The 18,509-nt window shown below is 36.4% G+C and overlaps 1 protein-coding gene across 1 annotated transcript in view; it reads right to left on the bottom strand.

Moving 5' to 3' along the window:
* Positions 1 to 3,263: 3,263 nt before the first annotated feature.
* LOC135684121 (regulator of G protein signaling protein-like) overlaps positions 3,264 to 18,509 on the bottom strand; it is a 38,981-nt gene continuing 23,735 nt past the window's right edge. Inside the window, exons 19-21 of the mRNA XM_065199526.2 lie at positions 16,413 to 16,537; positions 15,602 to 15,741; positions 3,264 to 5,765 (exon numbers count right to left, since the gene is read on the bottom strand). Of these exons, the coding sequence (XP_065055598.2) occupies positions 5,617 to 5,765; positions 15,602 to 15,741; positions 16,413 to 16,537 (414 nt within the window). The 3' untranslated portion in view covers positions 3,264 to 5,616. The remainder of the gene's footprint in view (positions 5,766 to 15,601; positions 15,742 to 16,412; positions 16,538 to 18,509) is intronic.

Genomic DNA, 18,509 nt, shown 5'->3' with positions numbered 1-18,509 from the left:
TTATATAAAAAGCACTAAGCAGAGACTTGCAAAATGGCTCAGCGTTTTGTCGTCGATGCCCCTTTATGACCAAAATAATCGTTTGATACCACTCGACAAAAATCCAGGCCCTCTTTAGGTAAAATTGTGCCTTGTATGCTTTTCCCCTAAAGTTTCTCAACAGAAGCGTCAACTGCAATTCACTATGAGTTCCAGATTTTTTTTAACATTCAAAAGGCATGCTAAAATGGAAAGAGGGATTTAAATTGACAACCAGTGATGTTTGTTACCCAGCTTTAGAAGTAACTGACAACATGGTATTTCTCAAGACCGCGGTGAAATTGTCCCAGTTGATTTAATCTGTTGTTCAATTTGTTTGCAAAAAAATCATCTTCATTAGGATTAGGAGGATTGCTTTGGTGAGATGTGCTTAAAAGAGTTCATTTTCCTGCTCCTTCAGCGGCAACCATAATAGGGTAGTTACTATATCCTTTGTCCGTTCCGATATGGAGATTTGGCAAAACTTCCGTTATTATCACATAAAAATGAAAGTTGCGAATTATATAAAGAGTTAGATTGACAAAATGCATTGCAGAGATTTGTGACAGCAACTAAAGAATTTCAGGCAAGAATTTTTCAATCAGGTAAATTTGTAGTCCACACCTCCCTCCCCCCCCCCCCTTCCAACAAGGCTTGCCTCGCGACGGCCCTGATTCTAGTATACCCCCGTTTTAAGCAATCCGTTTAAATAACTTGGTTATATACTGTTTATTGACTTGCTTGTGCCTGTCACCTAGAAATGTTTTAAGAATCTTGTCACGAAATATTAGATGGGAAGTTTTCCCAGTTAGTCAGTCGATTTTGTAGCCGACCGTGGAGAGACAGCGGAGCCACGGGGGGGGGGGGGAATGGGGGGGGACTAGTCCCCTTTTTCAGAAAGTTGGCTCTTGAGATTCTTGCAAACCTGACGAGAAAACGTCGGGGGGGGGGTATGTACGTTATTGCCCGCAACTCGCGCGCGATAGCGCGCGAGTGAAGGGCTTATAGTCTGCCCCGCGTATAAGTAGCATATGGAAGCTTCAGTTCATGTTGTCAGCACTTTTTCAGCAGATTTTGTCACTTTTCTGCTGCCATGACAACTGTCAATCAATTTCATTGTCAATCAATCGGCTTTGTCGAGGAGGTTGTTAACCGCCACCTCTTTGTGCGGAAGGGAATTATCTTCGGAGCGTTGCTCTGCCAAGACTCTGTTAAAGGCCTTCGGTTTTTTTGGCACGAAAACGGTGCTGCATCACAGCTCGGTTCTCCGCAATGGATGGAAGTTTTGATTCGAAGTTTTGGGAATCAAAACCAGTCGAATGCCACACTTTTCTCCCAAAAACTCGAGACCGTACGAGCAAAAGTTATGATTGTCGTGATTATCGAAAAATAAATGTCAAACCCTCGAAAAACTTCATGATTTTCAAAAGGGCGTTGGACTTAAATCAAAGGCAAACTGAAAACCAAAAATTCTTGAAAAAAGGAATAGTTTAGCTTCAACTAGAGCAGCTGTTTTTATAGAATTGTGAAAACCCAAGATGGTGTCTTCTTCGAATATCCTGACCTACATTTTCAAAACAATCATTATCAAGGAACTAATTGTTTGCGGGCAGTACTAGCAAGAGCTATTTCTAGTCTAGATCGTCACATTTAAAAGACATTTCTTGGACGAGAGGTGTTTCCTCCGGAAAAAAGTTTCAAACTGGGAAAAAAGAGCATGGACTAAAAGGGCGTGGTCCGTGACACACCTTTTGTCCCCCCCTCCCCCCCCCCACTTATCTCAGGCTGGAGCTGCCACTGGAGACATGCCGTGCATCTAGAAGATAAATGTCCAAAGAAATGTGTCCGATTAAATAGCCGATTTTGCTGTCATTTTCAGTGGCTTGGTGGTAGCAAACTGACTAGGGGGCATCAATCTTTTTGGCTCACCCTAGAGCACTACTTCTTTGGTACAACTCTATCTGAAGGAAGATCCCAGGAAAAGTTTGGCAAAAAGATTAGTGATAAAGGCCACCACAATTGTTGGCGGCAAGAAAAATTTCACAAACTTGATGTTCTAGGATGGAGGAAAACTCATCTAAAACATTACAAATAAGATTTAGACCGGAAGAAGATTCTAGGAAATTTTCCTAAATTTTCCTTTATCATTAAGGCAAGATTATTTCGGGATTGAGAGAAGGTCGCCACTATTGTAAGGAGCACGCATTGCAGTACCCTGGGTACCAGACTCACTATATATAGCATTGCAGGAAACTGCATCCAAAACATCTACAATATACAATATATACAACTTAGATATGTACTTACATTAAGACCCAAGAAAGATTCTAGAAAATATTCATGAGCCTTTTTATCATTATGCCCCATAGTTTTATCTGGTTTGAATTTGACATGACCGCTATATAAGAACGATAAAAGTCTTCACATTTTAGGAGCATGTTTCATAACAAAGAATAACATAAGAATATCAACAGAAAAGTTGCATTATTAAAAACACAAGGCTAAGTAACTTTGTAAAGATTTTGCATTATTTTGTAAAACCTGCACGCTTAAATTTCCTTTATAAGCTATATCTCATATCAAAGCTCCGTGAGGTTAAGCAAATCTGTGTGTTACCCAAGGACGCTTGATATGGAATGGCCGCAAAGAGATGCTGGGAAGTTTGGAAGCTATCGCACTCTAGAGCGTCACGGGTTTTCAACTGGTGGCAGAGAAGGTGGAACGGTGCGGGAGTGCGGAGAAGAAAAGAAAGAGAAGAGGAAAGACCCCCTTATATTGAAATATGCACCTTTTGGGGGCGTGACCAATACGAATTGTCTTTTCGTGCACGTTTCATTTAAAAGGGTTTTAAAAGGGGTGCCTTTTAAAGAGTTGGGTCATTTCCGACGCCCCCTTACTTCTTTTGGGGGCACAAGGTGTCGCCCATGTACAACATGCGATCATGGTTCAGAAGTTATAGCTTCTATATCCTCCCGATTATGAAGTTCAAGCGTTATTCTATATTATGATTTGTTTGATGTTAGTTTTTACCATAGTTGTTACAATGATAAACACTAGTTTTGTTCATGTGCATTTGTTTACATGAAACCAAGTTTAATTAAATTTTTGAATTCTTTAGAATTTTGGGCTGTTTCATTTCATCTAGAACTTAGTTCCAGATTTCCAGCTCTTGAAATCCGTGTGATCGGATGCCATAATTTGTAGCTTTAACCTTTGGTATCATAAAGGGGCTTCAAAAACAAAGGCTAGGTCTCGTAAGGTCTCGTTAGTTTTCGCAAAAAGTTAAAAAGGATTTAGAATTGTTTCTTAAACCATATGTTCCAACAATAGTACTGTTTCATTTTTAAACTCAATTTCAATACAAATCTAAATTACTAACTAATGCAAATACTATACTAGTTTATTAGATGCATAGGACAGCACGAAATCACTTTGAAAATGTGCAAACAAACCTTTAATTCATTAAATCCAGCTTTAAGAATGTTCCTTCAGAGTGATTCATTTGATTGGTTTCAACGAACATGCTACACATTGACAACATATTCCAGGTTTCTAATGCGTGGACCTTTTGAAGCTTGCACTCCAAAAGCAAGGACAATCTCTAATGGCATGGAAGCTGTGAGATGTTTAGGTCAAAAGCTGTGGCAAATATTACCTCACATTATTAGAGATTTCCAATAACAACTTCCTTTAAAAAGAATTACGAACCCGTACTTTGGAATGTGAGTTAGATTGTTTAAAATGTTCATTTCTGAATTAGATGTTATTTAGATCATTAAACCTCTAACCTTTTTTATACATTGCACCATGCATTTATTTTGTGCCTACATTAGCTTCAATTTAGCAATAAGTCTTCGATACAGACCTTACGCCAATTTGAAACAAATTATTTATCGGTTGCGGAAGTCATGATAAACTTTTATGATAACTGCAAGAAAAACTCATGCCTGGGTCTTTTACGCCTTTTAAAACATTTGAAGATAGTTTCAAAAACATCGTTTCGCACAGCTGAAGCCATATCCTCGCATTACGCAAATCACATTTGGGCCATTTTGCAAATCTCTTTACTCTAAACCACAACACTGAAAGCAGTTTGACATCATAGTTAATTAAAACAGTCATTAATTTTTCAAGAAACGTATTTCTCCTGTATTGGTTTTTTGATCCAACAAATGGACCGAGCCAAATGGACCGAGCATATCCTACTACCACTAATCTTTCGCTTTCATGTTTGCTCCATTGTTTAATTACGCGCGATTTTGCGTGTGGCCTTGCCATTCAGATGAAACATTATAAGCTCTAGGAGAATGATTGAATTAGAAAACTTCCAGATTTTTTTAATCAGCCAGTCTCTTCACCGAAGTGCCGATATGAACAATGAGATTTCAATCACCCGGCATTATCTCTAGTTATCTATAAGCGCTTGTCAAATTTGATTGGCTAAAACAGTTTACCAATCAGAGTGACGATAAGTGATTAAGGGAGATAAACGAACAAAGTCTCCTTTCCTAGTTGGCATTTTAAGCTATTATACTTCCAGTGAGAGTGCGTAGATCAGGCAGATCTATTTTTTATCAACACTGAGTATGTTGGAGGACGCATAAAGGTAAAATCAAAGGGGGCACCAATGCTACCGCCCATTTACCGCGCCAATCCCACTTTCTTAGTTACGTCACTAGGCAATTCCACTTTTCCTTTGTTTGTTGTTTAACAGCTTGGTTTAGATACTGAAAAATGTGGAAAATATTGTCAATTTAAGCATCTTCTCTCTGAAACTTCTCACTGTAGCTATAGCGTCTATCAATTACCAAACTGTTTGCTGCAATTCATATCCATATATCCATGCACTGACAAATAGCATCGTGTGAAAGGATTATTGTGTGCCATGTTCATGTCCGTGAAACTTTCAACTGGTTCATGTCTTTTAGTTATCAAACAGCAAAGATTCTGCTGAGTATTTTTTAGGATTTTGAAACCTAAATCGCTATGTTTTGTAAGAAAATTTGCTTCAGTGAGCTTTATCGAGACGGCTTGATGGATAGGATCGTGGACAACAGATCCAAGGGTCTGGGGTTGAGTCCCTGGCATGGCCATACTTTTACACGGTGTGAGGGGGGTCACTAGCTCTTAACAAAAGTTGTGTGAAATGTTTAGTGAAATTTTTAGTCGTTTGCCAGGGCTTTAACACTAATTCCAGCCATAGGAATCACGGGGTGTGGTCACAACGAGAGGAAGGACCAGGATACTGCTCGGAACTTTTAAAATAGAATGGTCTAAAGGTTTCTGTTAGAATCACCTTTTCATCTAAATTGGTACGATATCTTATAAACTGTAAAGAAGAGATCATCGTGGCAATAAGACCATGCGGCTGCATGGAATCAGTTTCATTGTTAAGTGTATCTCAATTTACGAAATGTTGAAACAAAAAAGTACAAAAAGGCACAAAGTAACATTTTTGGTTTTTATGTTAGAAAAAAATTTTTTTGTACAAATTTCAACTATAGTCAGTTTTTAGTGTTCTACAACAAATACACGCTAGTATATACACACAAGATTAAAATATTTTTCCATTCGACCTGGAAACAGGCAGTTTTAAAACTATGAATTTGTAATTTTGCTTGCCAACTTGAAAGGGTTTATCTTAGGCAGTTTGTGATTATCACAGGATTTCTTCTCTTCCTCTATTGGCACAATGGCAATTCGAATACCGTTTTGCAGTGAAAACATTATCTTCGTGCATTCATCTCCTGCAATAAAAAATATTGATTATTTGTCGTTGATAATGTTGAAATTTATCGAAATCATCCGCCAAATCTGATAAGTGTTGCTTGCACTGATCTCTATAAAAGACTGGATCGAGCTTCTTATTGTTTGACCCACAAGAGAACCGAGGCCCGCCAAGTTTGATTAGGCTCTTGAACCGTGGGACCCACCGTTCACCGCGAAACACCGAAAGGAACCGACTGTTAGGCCCATTGGACGTTTAGCACGACAGTTAACGTCTTTGATCATATCAAACGTTGAGAAATTTTTATAGTTACAATTCTGGTCTGTTTTTCAACCTAAATTTATATCCAATAACTTATCTTGGACATAGTTATTTGTAATCTTATGTAGGCCCACACTCTACGATGGGTCCCACGCGGAAAAGCAACATTGACCTCAATCTGAAACGGCAGAAGCTCGATCCAGTCTTTTATAAAGATCAGTGGTTGCTTGTAGTCTGGGTCAAGTCACAAAGCAAACGGCGAAGGAGTTTGCCTCCATACAGTTTAAAGTTGTGGTCGAGGCAGGCTTCGGTGCTTTTTACTGAAGTAAGAACTTTAAGAGCTAAGATACTTCTTTGTAAAAGATTAAATCAAATTCCCTGTCTTCATACTATACGCGCTGGTAACTCTTTCCCCAAAGATCAATGATTGGGTGCTTCGATGAGAAGAATACCGAATAAAAAATGATGCACGCAGGCTCTACCACTCTCTAAACAACACTGATCTGCGGAAGATCATTCGTCACTAGCTTGGTTTTTTGGCGATTGTCTCAGAATTTTCTTTCAGAATTGTCGATATATGATTCAATAGAAAGTGAGGAAGACTGCAAAAAGTGTTTAGGGAAGGTTATAATACTTAACATGAAAGATCATGCAATTTTGACAATCCAGTTGTACCAGCACATGAATTATAATGGGTATTTCTAAATGGGAATTACAATGGGATTCAGTGGCGGCGCCAGGGGGTTTTTGGGGGGTAATAGCCCCCTCCTTCAACTTTTGTTAAGACATGGTCCTCATGTTTCTTCTAGAAATTGATTAGAAAGCGCTAAGAAGGGGTAGGTTATATTTCCTAAGGAAAATTAGCCGTGTACAAAGCACTTAAACGAGACCAAATGGGCGTGGTCTCGCTGATCATGCCCATTATCCTCCCACTCTGCAGTAGCTGGCGCCGCCACTGGTTGAAACTCGAGAAGCTAGTGGGATTTGTTTTTACTGACCTGAAAGAAAGCATCTGACACGGTTGACGCCGGATTATGGCATGCTGTGCAAAAAGCTAGAGTATTACGGTGTTCGGCAGTAGCCGTTATAATTTGGCATTTTGAAGCATGCAAAATCCTCTCTGCCAGAAGAAACTCTGAAGACTATGTACGTACAAGTATTTTTTAGCAAAACTGCAGCTTTTGATGTTCGGTATTGGTCTGTTGTGGTATGACCGAGATCGACCACTTGCAGAAACTGCAAAACCGTAATGCCCGTATTGTAAATGGCTGCAGTTTTGATGCCCCGGCCAACCGCTCGCGAAGAAGCTTGGCTTGAAGACAATAAACGAGCCAATTACTAGTGAGTCTAATATCACGTTCATCAAATCTCTTCATGGTCAGGTTCTACAATACATGTGCAATCTTTTCACAAAAAATTCCAGCTAGCCTCTAGAAATCTAAGAAATATATCATCTGACCGAAAGTTATTAAATAAAAACTCCGTAAATGAGCAGAAAGGCTTCTCATTTAGAGGTTCTAGGTCTCAAAACCGCCTCTCAGCCGAATTTATTCAGGAATCTTCCCTGAACAGCTTTAAACAATATATTCTTTAGTTGTAAATGAGTGTTTGCCATCAGGCTGTAAATATTCATTTTACATTATAGAAGGGTTTTATGAAATACATATTTTGAGTTGTAATTGCCTCAATCTACTTTTCTAAAATATAATAAATTTTGTATGTGTTTGTAGTGGAGGACTTCTTGAAAATCGGCATTGCTGAAGGGCTACATTCCATAGTCATATTAGATGAAATGAGATGAAATGAGATGAAATGAGATGAAATGAGATGAAATGAGATGAAATGGGATGAAATGAGATGAAATGAGATGAAATGAAATAAATAAAATAAAATGAAATGAAATAAATAAAATAAAATAAAATAAAATAAAATAAAATAAAATAAAATAAAATAAAATAAAATAAAATAAAATAAAATAAAATAAAATAAAATAAAATAAAATAAAATAAAATAAAATAAAATAAAATAAAATAAAATAAAATAAAATAAAATAAAATAAAATAAAATAAAATAAAATAAAATAAAATAAAATAAAATAAAATAAAATAAAATAAAATAAAATAAAATAAAATAAAATAAAATAAAATAAAATAAAATAAAATAAAATAAAATAAAATAAAATAAAATAAAATAAAATAAAATAAAATAAAATAAAATAAAATAAAATAAAATTTAATTTAATTTAATTTAATTTAATTTAATTTAATTTAATTTAATTTAATTTAATTTAATTTAATTTAATTTAATTTAATTTAATTTAATTTAATTTAATTTAATTTAATTTAATTTAATTTAATTTAATTTAATTCAATTTAATTAAAATAAAATAATATGTCTTTTTGTCGATAGATCTGGCCATTTTGTTTCTTCTTGCCCCTCCACATCTTGTCTCAGTCTCCTTCATTGCCCAAGGACAAGAAATTTTCCTGTTTCTCTTACCCGGATCCTGGGGGCGGCTTCAAAAAAAGCACGATCTTTCTCTTTTGTTCAAAGCTTGTCCTAGATCTTTAAGGGTTAATCTTACGCCCAGTCTGCTCTTTCTTTCTCAGAAGCGGATCCAGAGTGAGTTCCTTGGTGCTCAGAATTCAGTCAGTTTTTCAACATGTGGCTAAAAATAGTGTTGCCTGTAACAAGCAGTATTTAAACTAAAAAATGAAACCTAAAAATTCTAAGTTTCATCACAGTCTCTTCAAAATTTTAAAATTGCTAGTTTCTTCTTTATCGTGATTTGGAAACGATATTCTAGACGCTGTGGAGGACAATAGCAGTCAATCCTAGAACTCGGAAATAAACGTTTTGTGCCTCGGAAGTGAATGAATTGAAACAATGAAATTTTTGTTTGGAACACGGATGTAACTCAGTCAAAACAGCATCTGGAACTCGGAAATGATACCATATTTGCAAGAAATTTGTACAACAGCCAGTAAATGATTGGCTACCTATCGTTTCTGTTCTGTTGTGGAACTGCAAAACATTGAATTCGAAATGGCGACTGCAGATGTCTTATTTTCGCGACCCTCGCAGCATTCTAGCAGAGTATAAAGCGTTTGAGAAAAAACAAGGATATATCGTTAATTTTCCAGGATTATCAACTACCTTTGCTTTAAATTGCAGTCTTTGTTGGCACGGAGGACCTATGCTCAGACGGAACAACATATTTTGACGAATAGGCTTGAGGCAACAACAAAATTGCGAGCAAAACAGAAGGGAAAAACGTTTCTGTGGCATCCAAAATAAACAAAAGGGTATTGAGAAAGGGAGGGGGATGCAAAAATTTTCACAGAGGCACTGTTTTTTGTCGGAAAGGAATCTAGAATCTAGATTTAGTAAGAAAATAGTACCTACCTAAGAATGAGTCTTATGCACAATTATCAATGCATTATTGAAAGTATCTATCCTTGGCCTGGAACTCAGTCGGGTTTTTTGCTGGATCCTCCCCTGGTTCTGGTCTAACATTACTCTGCTTTATTTTCTTAGGCCTTATTTTAATTTTTATTCTCTTTTGGATCGGTGATAATGGTAAAATGATAATAATACATACAGTTCTTTATACCAGGGTTGCCTTTTCAGCAACAACTGTGTGGTTATCAGTAAGGGCTCCGTTATCAATCCGCGTTGTTTTCCCTCAAGATAATATCTGCTTTCTCTTTTTTTCTGTCTTGGGGAACAGGGCCACATAAATTCGAGCGTGGAAGTAAAAGTGAGTAGCGACAATCCTCTGCTTCCCCGCTTCCCCGCTTCCCCGCTTCCCCGCTTCCCCGCTTCCCCGCTTCTCCGCTTCCCCGCAGGACCGCTTCTCCAATTCCCACCATTTCATTTTTCAATTTTTTTTCATTTCAAAAATCTTTTTACACGAATTCCCTATCAGATATAATACAAATATAAATAAACTACTTCTATTACAATTGCTTCTTTAATATATATAAAATAAAGATGTTGCTGTTCTACCTAGGGATAGTGTTTTGTTTTGGGAATTTATTAACTTTGCAGGAATCCCCTCAAGTTTCTTTTAAACATGGAAATTGTGGGGCTCATTCTGACGTTTCTTGGAATCTCATTCCATGTTTTGGCCCCAGAATGAAAGAAACTTTGAGAATTCCAAATTTTGCCTTGGGATGTCAATATCAAGCTGATTCCTTGTCGAATACCTGGATATCTCTGATCTAGTAATAAATTTACCTTCAAGGCTGTCAGGGCAAAGACATTTTGTACGTCATTATGGCCCTGTCATGTTTAATTAGATTCGAAACTGAAAGCCATTTACAAATCCACCCGTCCTCAAATTTAGCACTTTCAATTAATGTTTGAGCCCTGTCTTGAAGACGCTGAAGATGTTTAAGCTTTGTAGCGGAGAGACTTCCCCATAATTCATCACCGTATCTTAGATGGCTCTCGAAAAGTGCCCTGTAAACCTGGTCTAATTTCGACTGTGGGAGTATGTTTTTAAGTTTCCTCAACGAAGAAAGACCACTTTTAAGGTTACACTTAGGCCTCTTGTACTGCTTGTTCCAAGATAGGTTTTCATCGATAGTCACCCCGAGATATTTTACTTCATAGGCTCGTTGGATTTTTTCTCCATTTATTTCCACGTTGATCTCCCCCTTGATATGGTTAATTCGTCTTTTATGATCAATGACCATAAATTCAGTTTTATTGGTGTTCAGACTAAGCTTATTTTTCCGCATCCACTCTGAAATGTTCTTACCCTCAGTTTTTTAACCATTGCACAGTTCCTCAATGTCTTTTGCAAAGCATGCTATGCTAGTGTCGTCTGCATACATATTTGTTGAGCTTTTTTCTAAGCATCGCTCAAAATCATTTACGTATAGGATGAAAAGGAGGGGCCCAAGGCACGAGCCCCGGGGAATACCGCACTGAACCTTCTTTTGTTGCGAACTGGAACCATTGATTTGGCAGTATTGTATCCTATCAGTTGGGTATGATTTAAACCACTGATGAGGGGTTCCTCCTATTCCATACTTTGATAACTTAGAGAGCAGAATTTTGTGATCCACAGTGTCAAATGCCTTCTTTAGATCAAGGAAGATGCTAATATTTATTTTTCGTTTATCGGCATTTGAGAACCATGAGTCAGTGACATTGAGTAGTGAGATCAACGTGTTGTGCAGCTTTCGAAATGCATGCTGACATTTGGAGAGGATGCTTTTTCCCTTCAGAAAGGTGGACACTTGATCATGTGCGATTTTCTCCATTAGCTTGGAGAATACCGAGAGTATGGATATTGGCCGGTAGTTGTTCAAATCACTTTTCAATCCGGTCTTAAAGACTGATGTTACCCTGGCTACTTTCCATATGTTCGGAAAAACACCGCTTTCAAGAGAGGAATTGAAAATAGCTGCTAATGACTTAGATAAAATATCAGCAGCGTCTTTCACCTTTTTTTGCGATCAAATTTTGCGGCTCTGGTACCAAAGATTCATTTTACAAAAAATGTTTGAAACCAATCTGTAAATCCATAAAATAGAAAATAAAAGATAAAATCATGAAAACAAACTTTTCATAAACCGTGGTAAAGTATGGGATGTTGCATACGGATGGGTCTTTTACCATAAATCCTTAAATAAAAGCCCCTTTCAAATAAACGCCCCCATGGTGTAGGATTTCAATGTGGAAAAGCAGTCTGATAATATAGGGCAAAATTGAATAAGGAAATCTATATCATCTGTGATTAAAGCGCTATTGTTTTGTAGGAATAGAACACAACTGTTTTCTGACCACAAATATGATATGCCTTTTCCACATGAAACTGTATATATATTTAACTCAATGCAGCTGTTTTAATTAACCTGAGCTCTAGACTCCAGCTATTACTTTTTGTCAGGAACTTGGGCAATGCTCGAAAATATTCCTTCGTTGAAATATTTGGAAAATGTCTTATGCATTCGCTTATGCATTCGAATTTTAGGGCGATACCAAAAGAGTTAGTAGCCATGAATTCCCTTCTACGGCCCTTGCAACTACATAGTAAACTTGTATGGTGACGGTATTTGGCTTATAGAGAAATTGCTTTTCGTCACGCTTCAGCACGTGATCCTACATGCACAATGTTACGAGATGCAGCCTTTCATTGAATAGAGTACCGAAGTGATGACGTAACATAAATCAATTTTGAGAATTTTCTAATTTTGACCATATATCCCAAAAGAGCTTTATGAAATACCTACAGCCACAATAGCACAGGCTCTTTCCCCATCAAACCTATGTAATTTGGTCTTGGTTCATAACTTAATGAACCAGGCCAGAATAACAGTTATCCGTTAGCAAATTTTAAATATTTCATCGGCCATATTTCGCCCAATTTTGTACAAATCTAACAGATTTTGCATGCTGAAAGGTAGTTAATGTCGTTCTCTCAGATTACCCTATGTGGTCAAAATTAAGATATTCAAGTATAGGTCTTTTATGACGTCACACTTCGGTACTCTATAGGCAGACTAACAAATTTTTCATTTATAAAAATGGATTCAGAAGGCTATCTGAACGAAACAAAATGTAACATAGCGTTCGACATTATGTAATATTACCATGGACATCCTAGTGACAAGGGAATTCAATTATATCATGTGCATTTGCTTCTTGCTGAATATCTCAGGTTCATTGGGATAAAACAGATCTATGAAAAGACTATGGTTTATGGACAATGGTTTAACTTAGATTTTGCTGCATCAGTTCTATACTTTAAATGTTTGCTGCACACCGCCAGGAGGCAGATTAAAAATAGAAACCCAGGTAAAACCTTCCGGCAAGTAAAACCTTTCTGGCAAGGTGGACTCCTTTTACAACTACAAGCCTCGTTTTTGAGTACAAATATAGTCTCCCAAGCAAGGTGGTGTTTTGTGGCTTATCTATACGTAACGGGATACTGTAAACCGATATATGTCGAAAAATGGTAAGGTTAGATCACAGGATATTACCAAGAGACAATTCTGTTAGACAGCACGTGGAAATTTTCAAATCACTGTCTGGGTAAAATGCAAATTGAAGACTTAAAAAGCCCCGTTTAGCCTTTGGCCCACAGCGCTGTAATCAATGCCTTAAATCTAAAATTATTGTGCGCATTATAAATTTGCAAGCCAGATCCTAAATTTGTCTTCCTCTCGATTCAAACGATTGAATAGCCAGATATAATATGCAATAACCATAATAACAGGATAAACATATTCTTATGATAAACAACTCAAAATCTGGCTTGCTACTGGCAGCTGTAGCAAGTTTTGAATTTTGGGAATTGGTTGTTTTGTAGGGGCTGTTAGCATCGAAAATTGTTCTTCATAAAACTTTCTCACTTTAGATGCTTTATTAATTCCTAGTTAGAAACTAGCATTTTTATATGAAATCTTTTCATCGCTTAATTCTTGTTACTGGCTTAATAGCAAAACTTTTCATTGATTTTGTTTTAGGCTTTCGAATGGTTTGAGTGCAGAGAAGTTAACAAAGTGGTTGCTAATGAAAAGTGAAGAGTATCTAAAGAATGTCCCTTCTATACTGCGCTTATCGTTTTGCTTAAATTGGTTGAAATTTTTGTATAGGTAAATATCCGAAATGATGCATAATCTGAATGACATTATACCATTGTCGCACAGTGTAACACCAGTGGCGTACCCAAAGGGGGGAATAGGGGGGTCCGGACCCCCCCACTTTTCTAAAGTGTGGTTCTCGAGATTTGTCCAAAAACGATGTAAAACTCATAGGGGTGTGGGGGTAATATACTGTATGCTTGTGTCAATAGCAATTGTAAAATACTTTGCTATTTACCGTAGCTAAAATGAATCAAACAATAGGGGAAAATTTTGCAAAAAGGGCGTTTCCCCGAATTTGCGAGTGTTTGAAGGGTGTGGTCCAAAAAAATCTCTCCAGACCCCCCCCCCCCACTACTACAGCCCTGGGTACGCCACTGTGTAACACAGTTGAATATATTCTAGATCGGCTGCACAAAGGGCTTTATTTCAGAAACATTGAAATATCTTATGCTACAAGGCAAAAGCGGTTCAAATTTCTTACATTTTTACTATATTATTTCTTTAATGTTATACATGACTTTGACGAATTGGGTCTACTTCTCGATGTTAGATCAGAAATTCCTCTCTGAAGGCGCAAATGATGTCATCAGCGCTACAGAGTTCCGAAGTAATGACGTCAAAGAATGCATTTAGAATTTGTAAACTTTGACCATATAACAGAGATGAGAGAAATCAGCTGATTTGTTACAAATTAGCTGATATATGGCCACATGATCAAAATTTCTTTTCCATCAAATCTCTATAATTTAGTCTGGGTTCATAACTTAATCAACCAGACCTGAATATTAATAATCCGTTAGCAAACTTGAAATCTTTCACTGGCAAAATCTCAGCCAATTTTGAACATCTGAACTGATTTTGCACTTCAAGAGGTATGTTATGTTGTTCTCGCAGATTATGTGGTTGAAATTAAGCAAATCTAAAATCGGATTTCTCAATGACATCACATTTTGATTATTTATCAAATTTGGTTCGAAGAAACTTTCCTTTTACAGTTTGAAAGAGGATGTTTTCGCAAAGTGAAAAATACGTTTATACGGTGGCTTGGAGATGACTTGGACTGAGAACAAGGTTTCTTGAGAAAATCGTAGACATGGGGCTTGGAATTGTCTAATATTTAGAAACTGCAAAAAATAAGCTAGTTTCTAGAAGAATGGAGAGATATCAAGGGAGAAGATACGCTAAAATAGCTTATTGATAACTGGGGAGAGTTCTTGGACTCATGCCTTGATTAAGAACGATGGCTTGTTTACCGCCAGAGCCTTTCGTCTATAGGCGTGAGTAAAAGAAGAGATTGAGAATTCGATTGGTGAGATTAGTAAAGTAGAAGGGTTATAATCAGTGGCGTCGCTTGTCTCTCCATACTAAGGGGGTCATCAATAGAAGAATTTACTGACGAAGGCATAGACTGAGAAGAATTTAGGTACTATTTCACCAACTTATAGCTGATTTTACCGACAAACCAAGGGTTTTGTAGACAAACTGAAGATTAACCGACGAATTCAAGAGTAATTGGGGGTGTTACACCCCCTACACCCCCACTAGCTACGCCCCTGGTTATAATGACCAGACAAGTTTGTAACTTTTGATCACCAAGATAAGAACTAGACGTAACGAATATGCCGAGGTATGTCTTGAAAGATAGTGTGGTAGAAACGATCCTAACGTTTCTGGCAGTCATAATATTGATGAGTTTTAAGAAAATTTTCTTGAATGCTGTCACAATTTGCTAAATCAAAGCAAAAGATAAAAGACTTGAAATGCAAACGAAAATTCAGCTCTTCTGTCTAGAACAGAAAGGACTAGAAAATCAGACTTTCAACTTTTATGTGAGAAATTAGAGCACTTGCTAGGCAATGTGAACAGACTGTGATCGTATTGTGTAGCAAAATTTATACGAGCTCTTGCGAAAACGGCTTCGTATGCATACCGTGTAACAGGCGAAAAGCCTTGGTTAATTAATATATTTCGCGAAAGAGAAACCGTTGATTACCTGGCTGTACACTGACACGCCTGCACTGATTCTTTTGCAGAGCAACCTTCCTCCTCTCAATTTGTGTCGAGCGAGTAGTTTTGGCACTGGAAGGGCATTCTGGTAGCTTCGATTTCGGTAGTATCCGGTAATGACAAAATCTGTTGGTTGAAAACAAACGAGATTGATATTTTCTGAAAGAATTGGGCAAGAGAAATGAAAATTGATTGCCTGGCTTACACTTGATCTAAAGCAATGATCAAAACTTTTTCTTCAAATAGTTAAATCTCTGTAAAATATGAACCTACAATAACACAACATCAAAAGATGACATGACGTTTTGAATGTGTTTTAACCATACTACTCTAATGTCTTTCGACTTTTTCGAAATTTTCGTTCCTAAGCAGAAGTTACCAACAGTTTGGTTTAGGAACAATATTGGAATATATAGAGGCTTCAAGTTGAATTCTTTTACAAGCATCGAGGGCCAGCAAAAATGATCGTATTCTTACATAAAAACATTTTTTCCTTCATATTTTCTAAAGACAAAGATTCAATAATCGTAAATGCATTATAACAACATCCAGAAATGTCACTTTCATGATTAGACTGTATGAAAATCATTATTGAGAGGGCTAAAAGAATACCAACAAATAACATTTAACAAAGGAGAGAAATTTTTCATGCGTCACAAAAGAGTAGCATGATAAGGATAATCATTCTACTAGATTACCCATAATATTCATGCAAAAAGAAAAGTACCAGTAGATTTGACAATGTTTCAATCTACTTAGAAAATGCCTGTCTGTATGCACAAATTTTTAATAAATACCTTTTCCAGTAGTGCAAGAGAACTGAAAAAACAGAAAAGGCCGCATCATGGAACAAGCCTCGTTCTATAATGTCGCTTTTCACGTGGCTCATTATGGCGTCAGCAATGTCAACAGGAACATTAATCTATAGATAGTAAGTAAAAGTTAACATAAGCTGGTTTAGCAATCATTTCAATTCTAAGTTGAAGCTATAAGAGAGTAAAGTTAATAAATATTGAATAAATACTATACAAATACAGAGCAATTCAATACGAAACTATAAATCTGAAATCTTGAAATTTAGGCCTCTGAACACCACTACTTTGCTTTCATGCCACTATGAATACCGCTTCTTTGATAAGGAACCAAGCTCGAGGCCTAGTTCTTGAAGCTCCTTATTTTTGGACCTTTTTTGATCGAAATGTAGTACAAAAATTTTCTTTCCTGTTCCAAATTTAACTACAGATTTAGTGCCATGAACATTGCAAAGACACAACCAAATACTCGATAGCTACTTTCGTAACACAAGATTTATCTGGTTTTAGCTCCAAATGAATGTAAACGGCTTCCTTATTCTTAATTGTTTGCAATGAGAAAAATATTCAAGATTGAAAAGTTCCTTAGGGTTTTTGACTATAGTTATAACGGTTCTTTGATTTTTCCACTTTCTATATGTAGGTTACTTAGAAAGTGGTTCCTTATTTAAAAATATTGCAATTTTTACGAATGTTTAAACAAATTCAAATCTACGTAAAATGCATTTAAAGTACTTAAATGGGGACGAAAACAGAATTTTCTCTGAATGTGATAAAATGATGGTTTGTCATCGTTGACCTTGATGTTACTGATGTTGTTTAAACTGTTGCTGTTGTTGCCAGACTGTAGCAATTTTTGCTGTTTTGATTTACACTTCCTTCCTAATCACGATGGCTACTAGGCTTCAAATAAAGAATAGAAGTCTCCCGGGCCTAGTTTGCCAACGGGCAAATGCAGCACTGTAAACAAAGGAACATTTTAGAGTCGACGGGGCAACAGTTTTCCATTTTACCCTACGTAGAATTTCTTCTCTGCTTTGGCAACATTTTATTTGTACCCTGAGTGGGTGATTTGTTTGGTGATTCAGAAGAATTGAGGATTGCCCTAATCTCATAAGGAATATCCTTATCTTATCTCTGATGAGGAATATCCAAGATGAATGAATATAAGAAATATTTATTGGCAATTTCCCAATATTAACAGACAAATAGCGAGATAGGAAAAATTCTTAACTGTTGGCCTTACAACAGAGAGTTAATCCAGGTTAAAACACTTCTATTTCACCGTTATTGCCATCAGCTAAATAAAGTTTAGTCAATAATGATAAGTTTAAATACTGCAAAGAAAATGGGGCTGGCCTTGCTTTGCCTTTAATGATAACATAAATCTTGTCATCAACTCGTGAAAATTATGACGTTAGTCGCTCTTTTTTCCACTAAATGTTATAAAAATTGAAGCATAGCAAGTAATACTATATGCTGCAAATCTAGGACAATAATTAAGGATGCATTTGAATCAAAAGAAACATAGCATTTGAAGCAGGCGATTTACATATGCTGTGATGGTAGGACCCCGAAATGGAAGCTGTGGTGTATTTCTCAAAGTTAACCAAACCAAAATTTTGTTTTCTTCCAATGCAAAATTTATCTTAATAAATAAAAATTGTTTTCAACTTAATTAGCAAATAAAAAAGTAGGAAAAGAAATGAAATGATGGTTTTTCAGAAACGGAAATTTTTTTTTTAATAAATTCGATTAAGATAAACATTTTTCATTAATGAACTTAAAAAGACAGAAAAGTAAACAAAAAGTTTCAGTACTGTAAACAAACAAGCAGTTTTGTGCTCTTCGTTTTGCTTTTCATTATCCTGTGGAAAATGTCATTATTGCTAGAGAAACAGCTTACTTTTTGTAAAAGTCTGTGAACTGAGGCAATTTAATGGAACCAGTCAGCTTACCAGAAAATTGTATCTTTTCTTTCGTTCTTCTATTCAGTATTTTACACTGCTAGATTGCACCTATTCGATAATTCTACTTACATGTAGTCAGGCTAGATCTTGCATCAAACGTTAAATAAAGTGA

This window comes from Rhopilema esculentum, chromosome 21 (assembly GCF_057945365.1).
Source record: "Rhopilema esculentum isolate cy_ngs chromosome 21, ASM5794536v1, whole genome shotgun sequence".
In the NCBI taxonomy this organism is placed as follows: Eukaryota; Metazoa; Cnidaria; class Scyphozoa; order Rhizostomeae; family Rhizostomatidae; genus Rhopilema; species Rhopilema esculentum.
The sequence above is the reverse complement of the archived record's forward strand: the minus strand, read 5'-3'. Positions and strand labels throughout refer to the sequence as shown.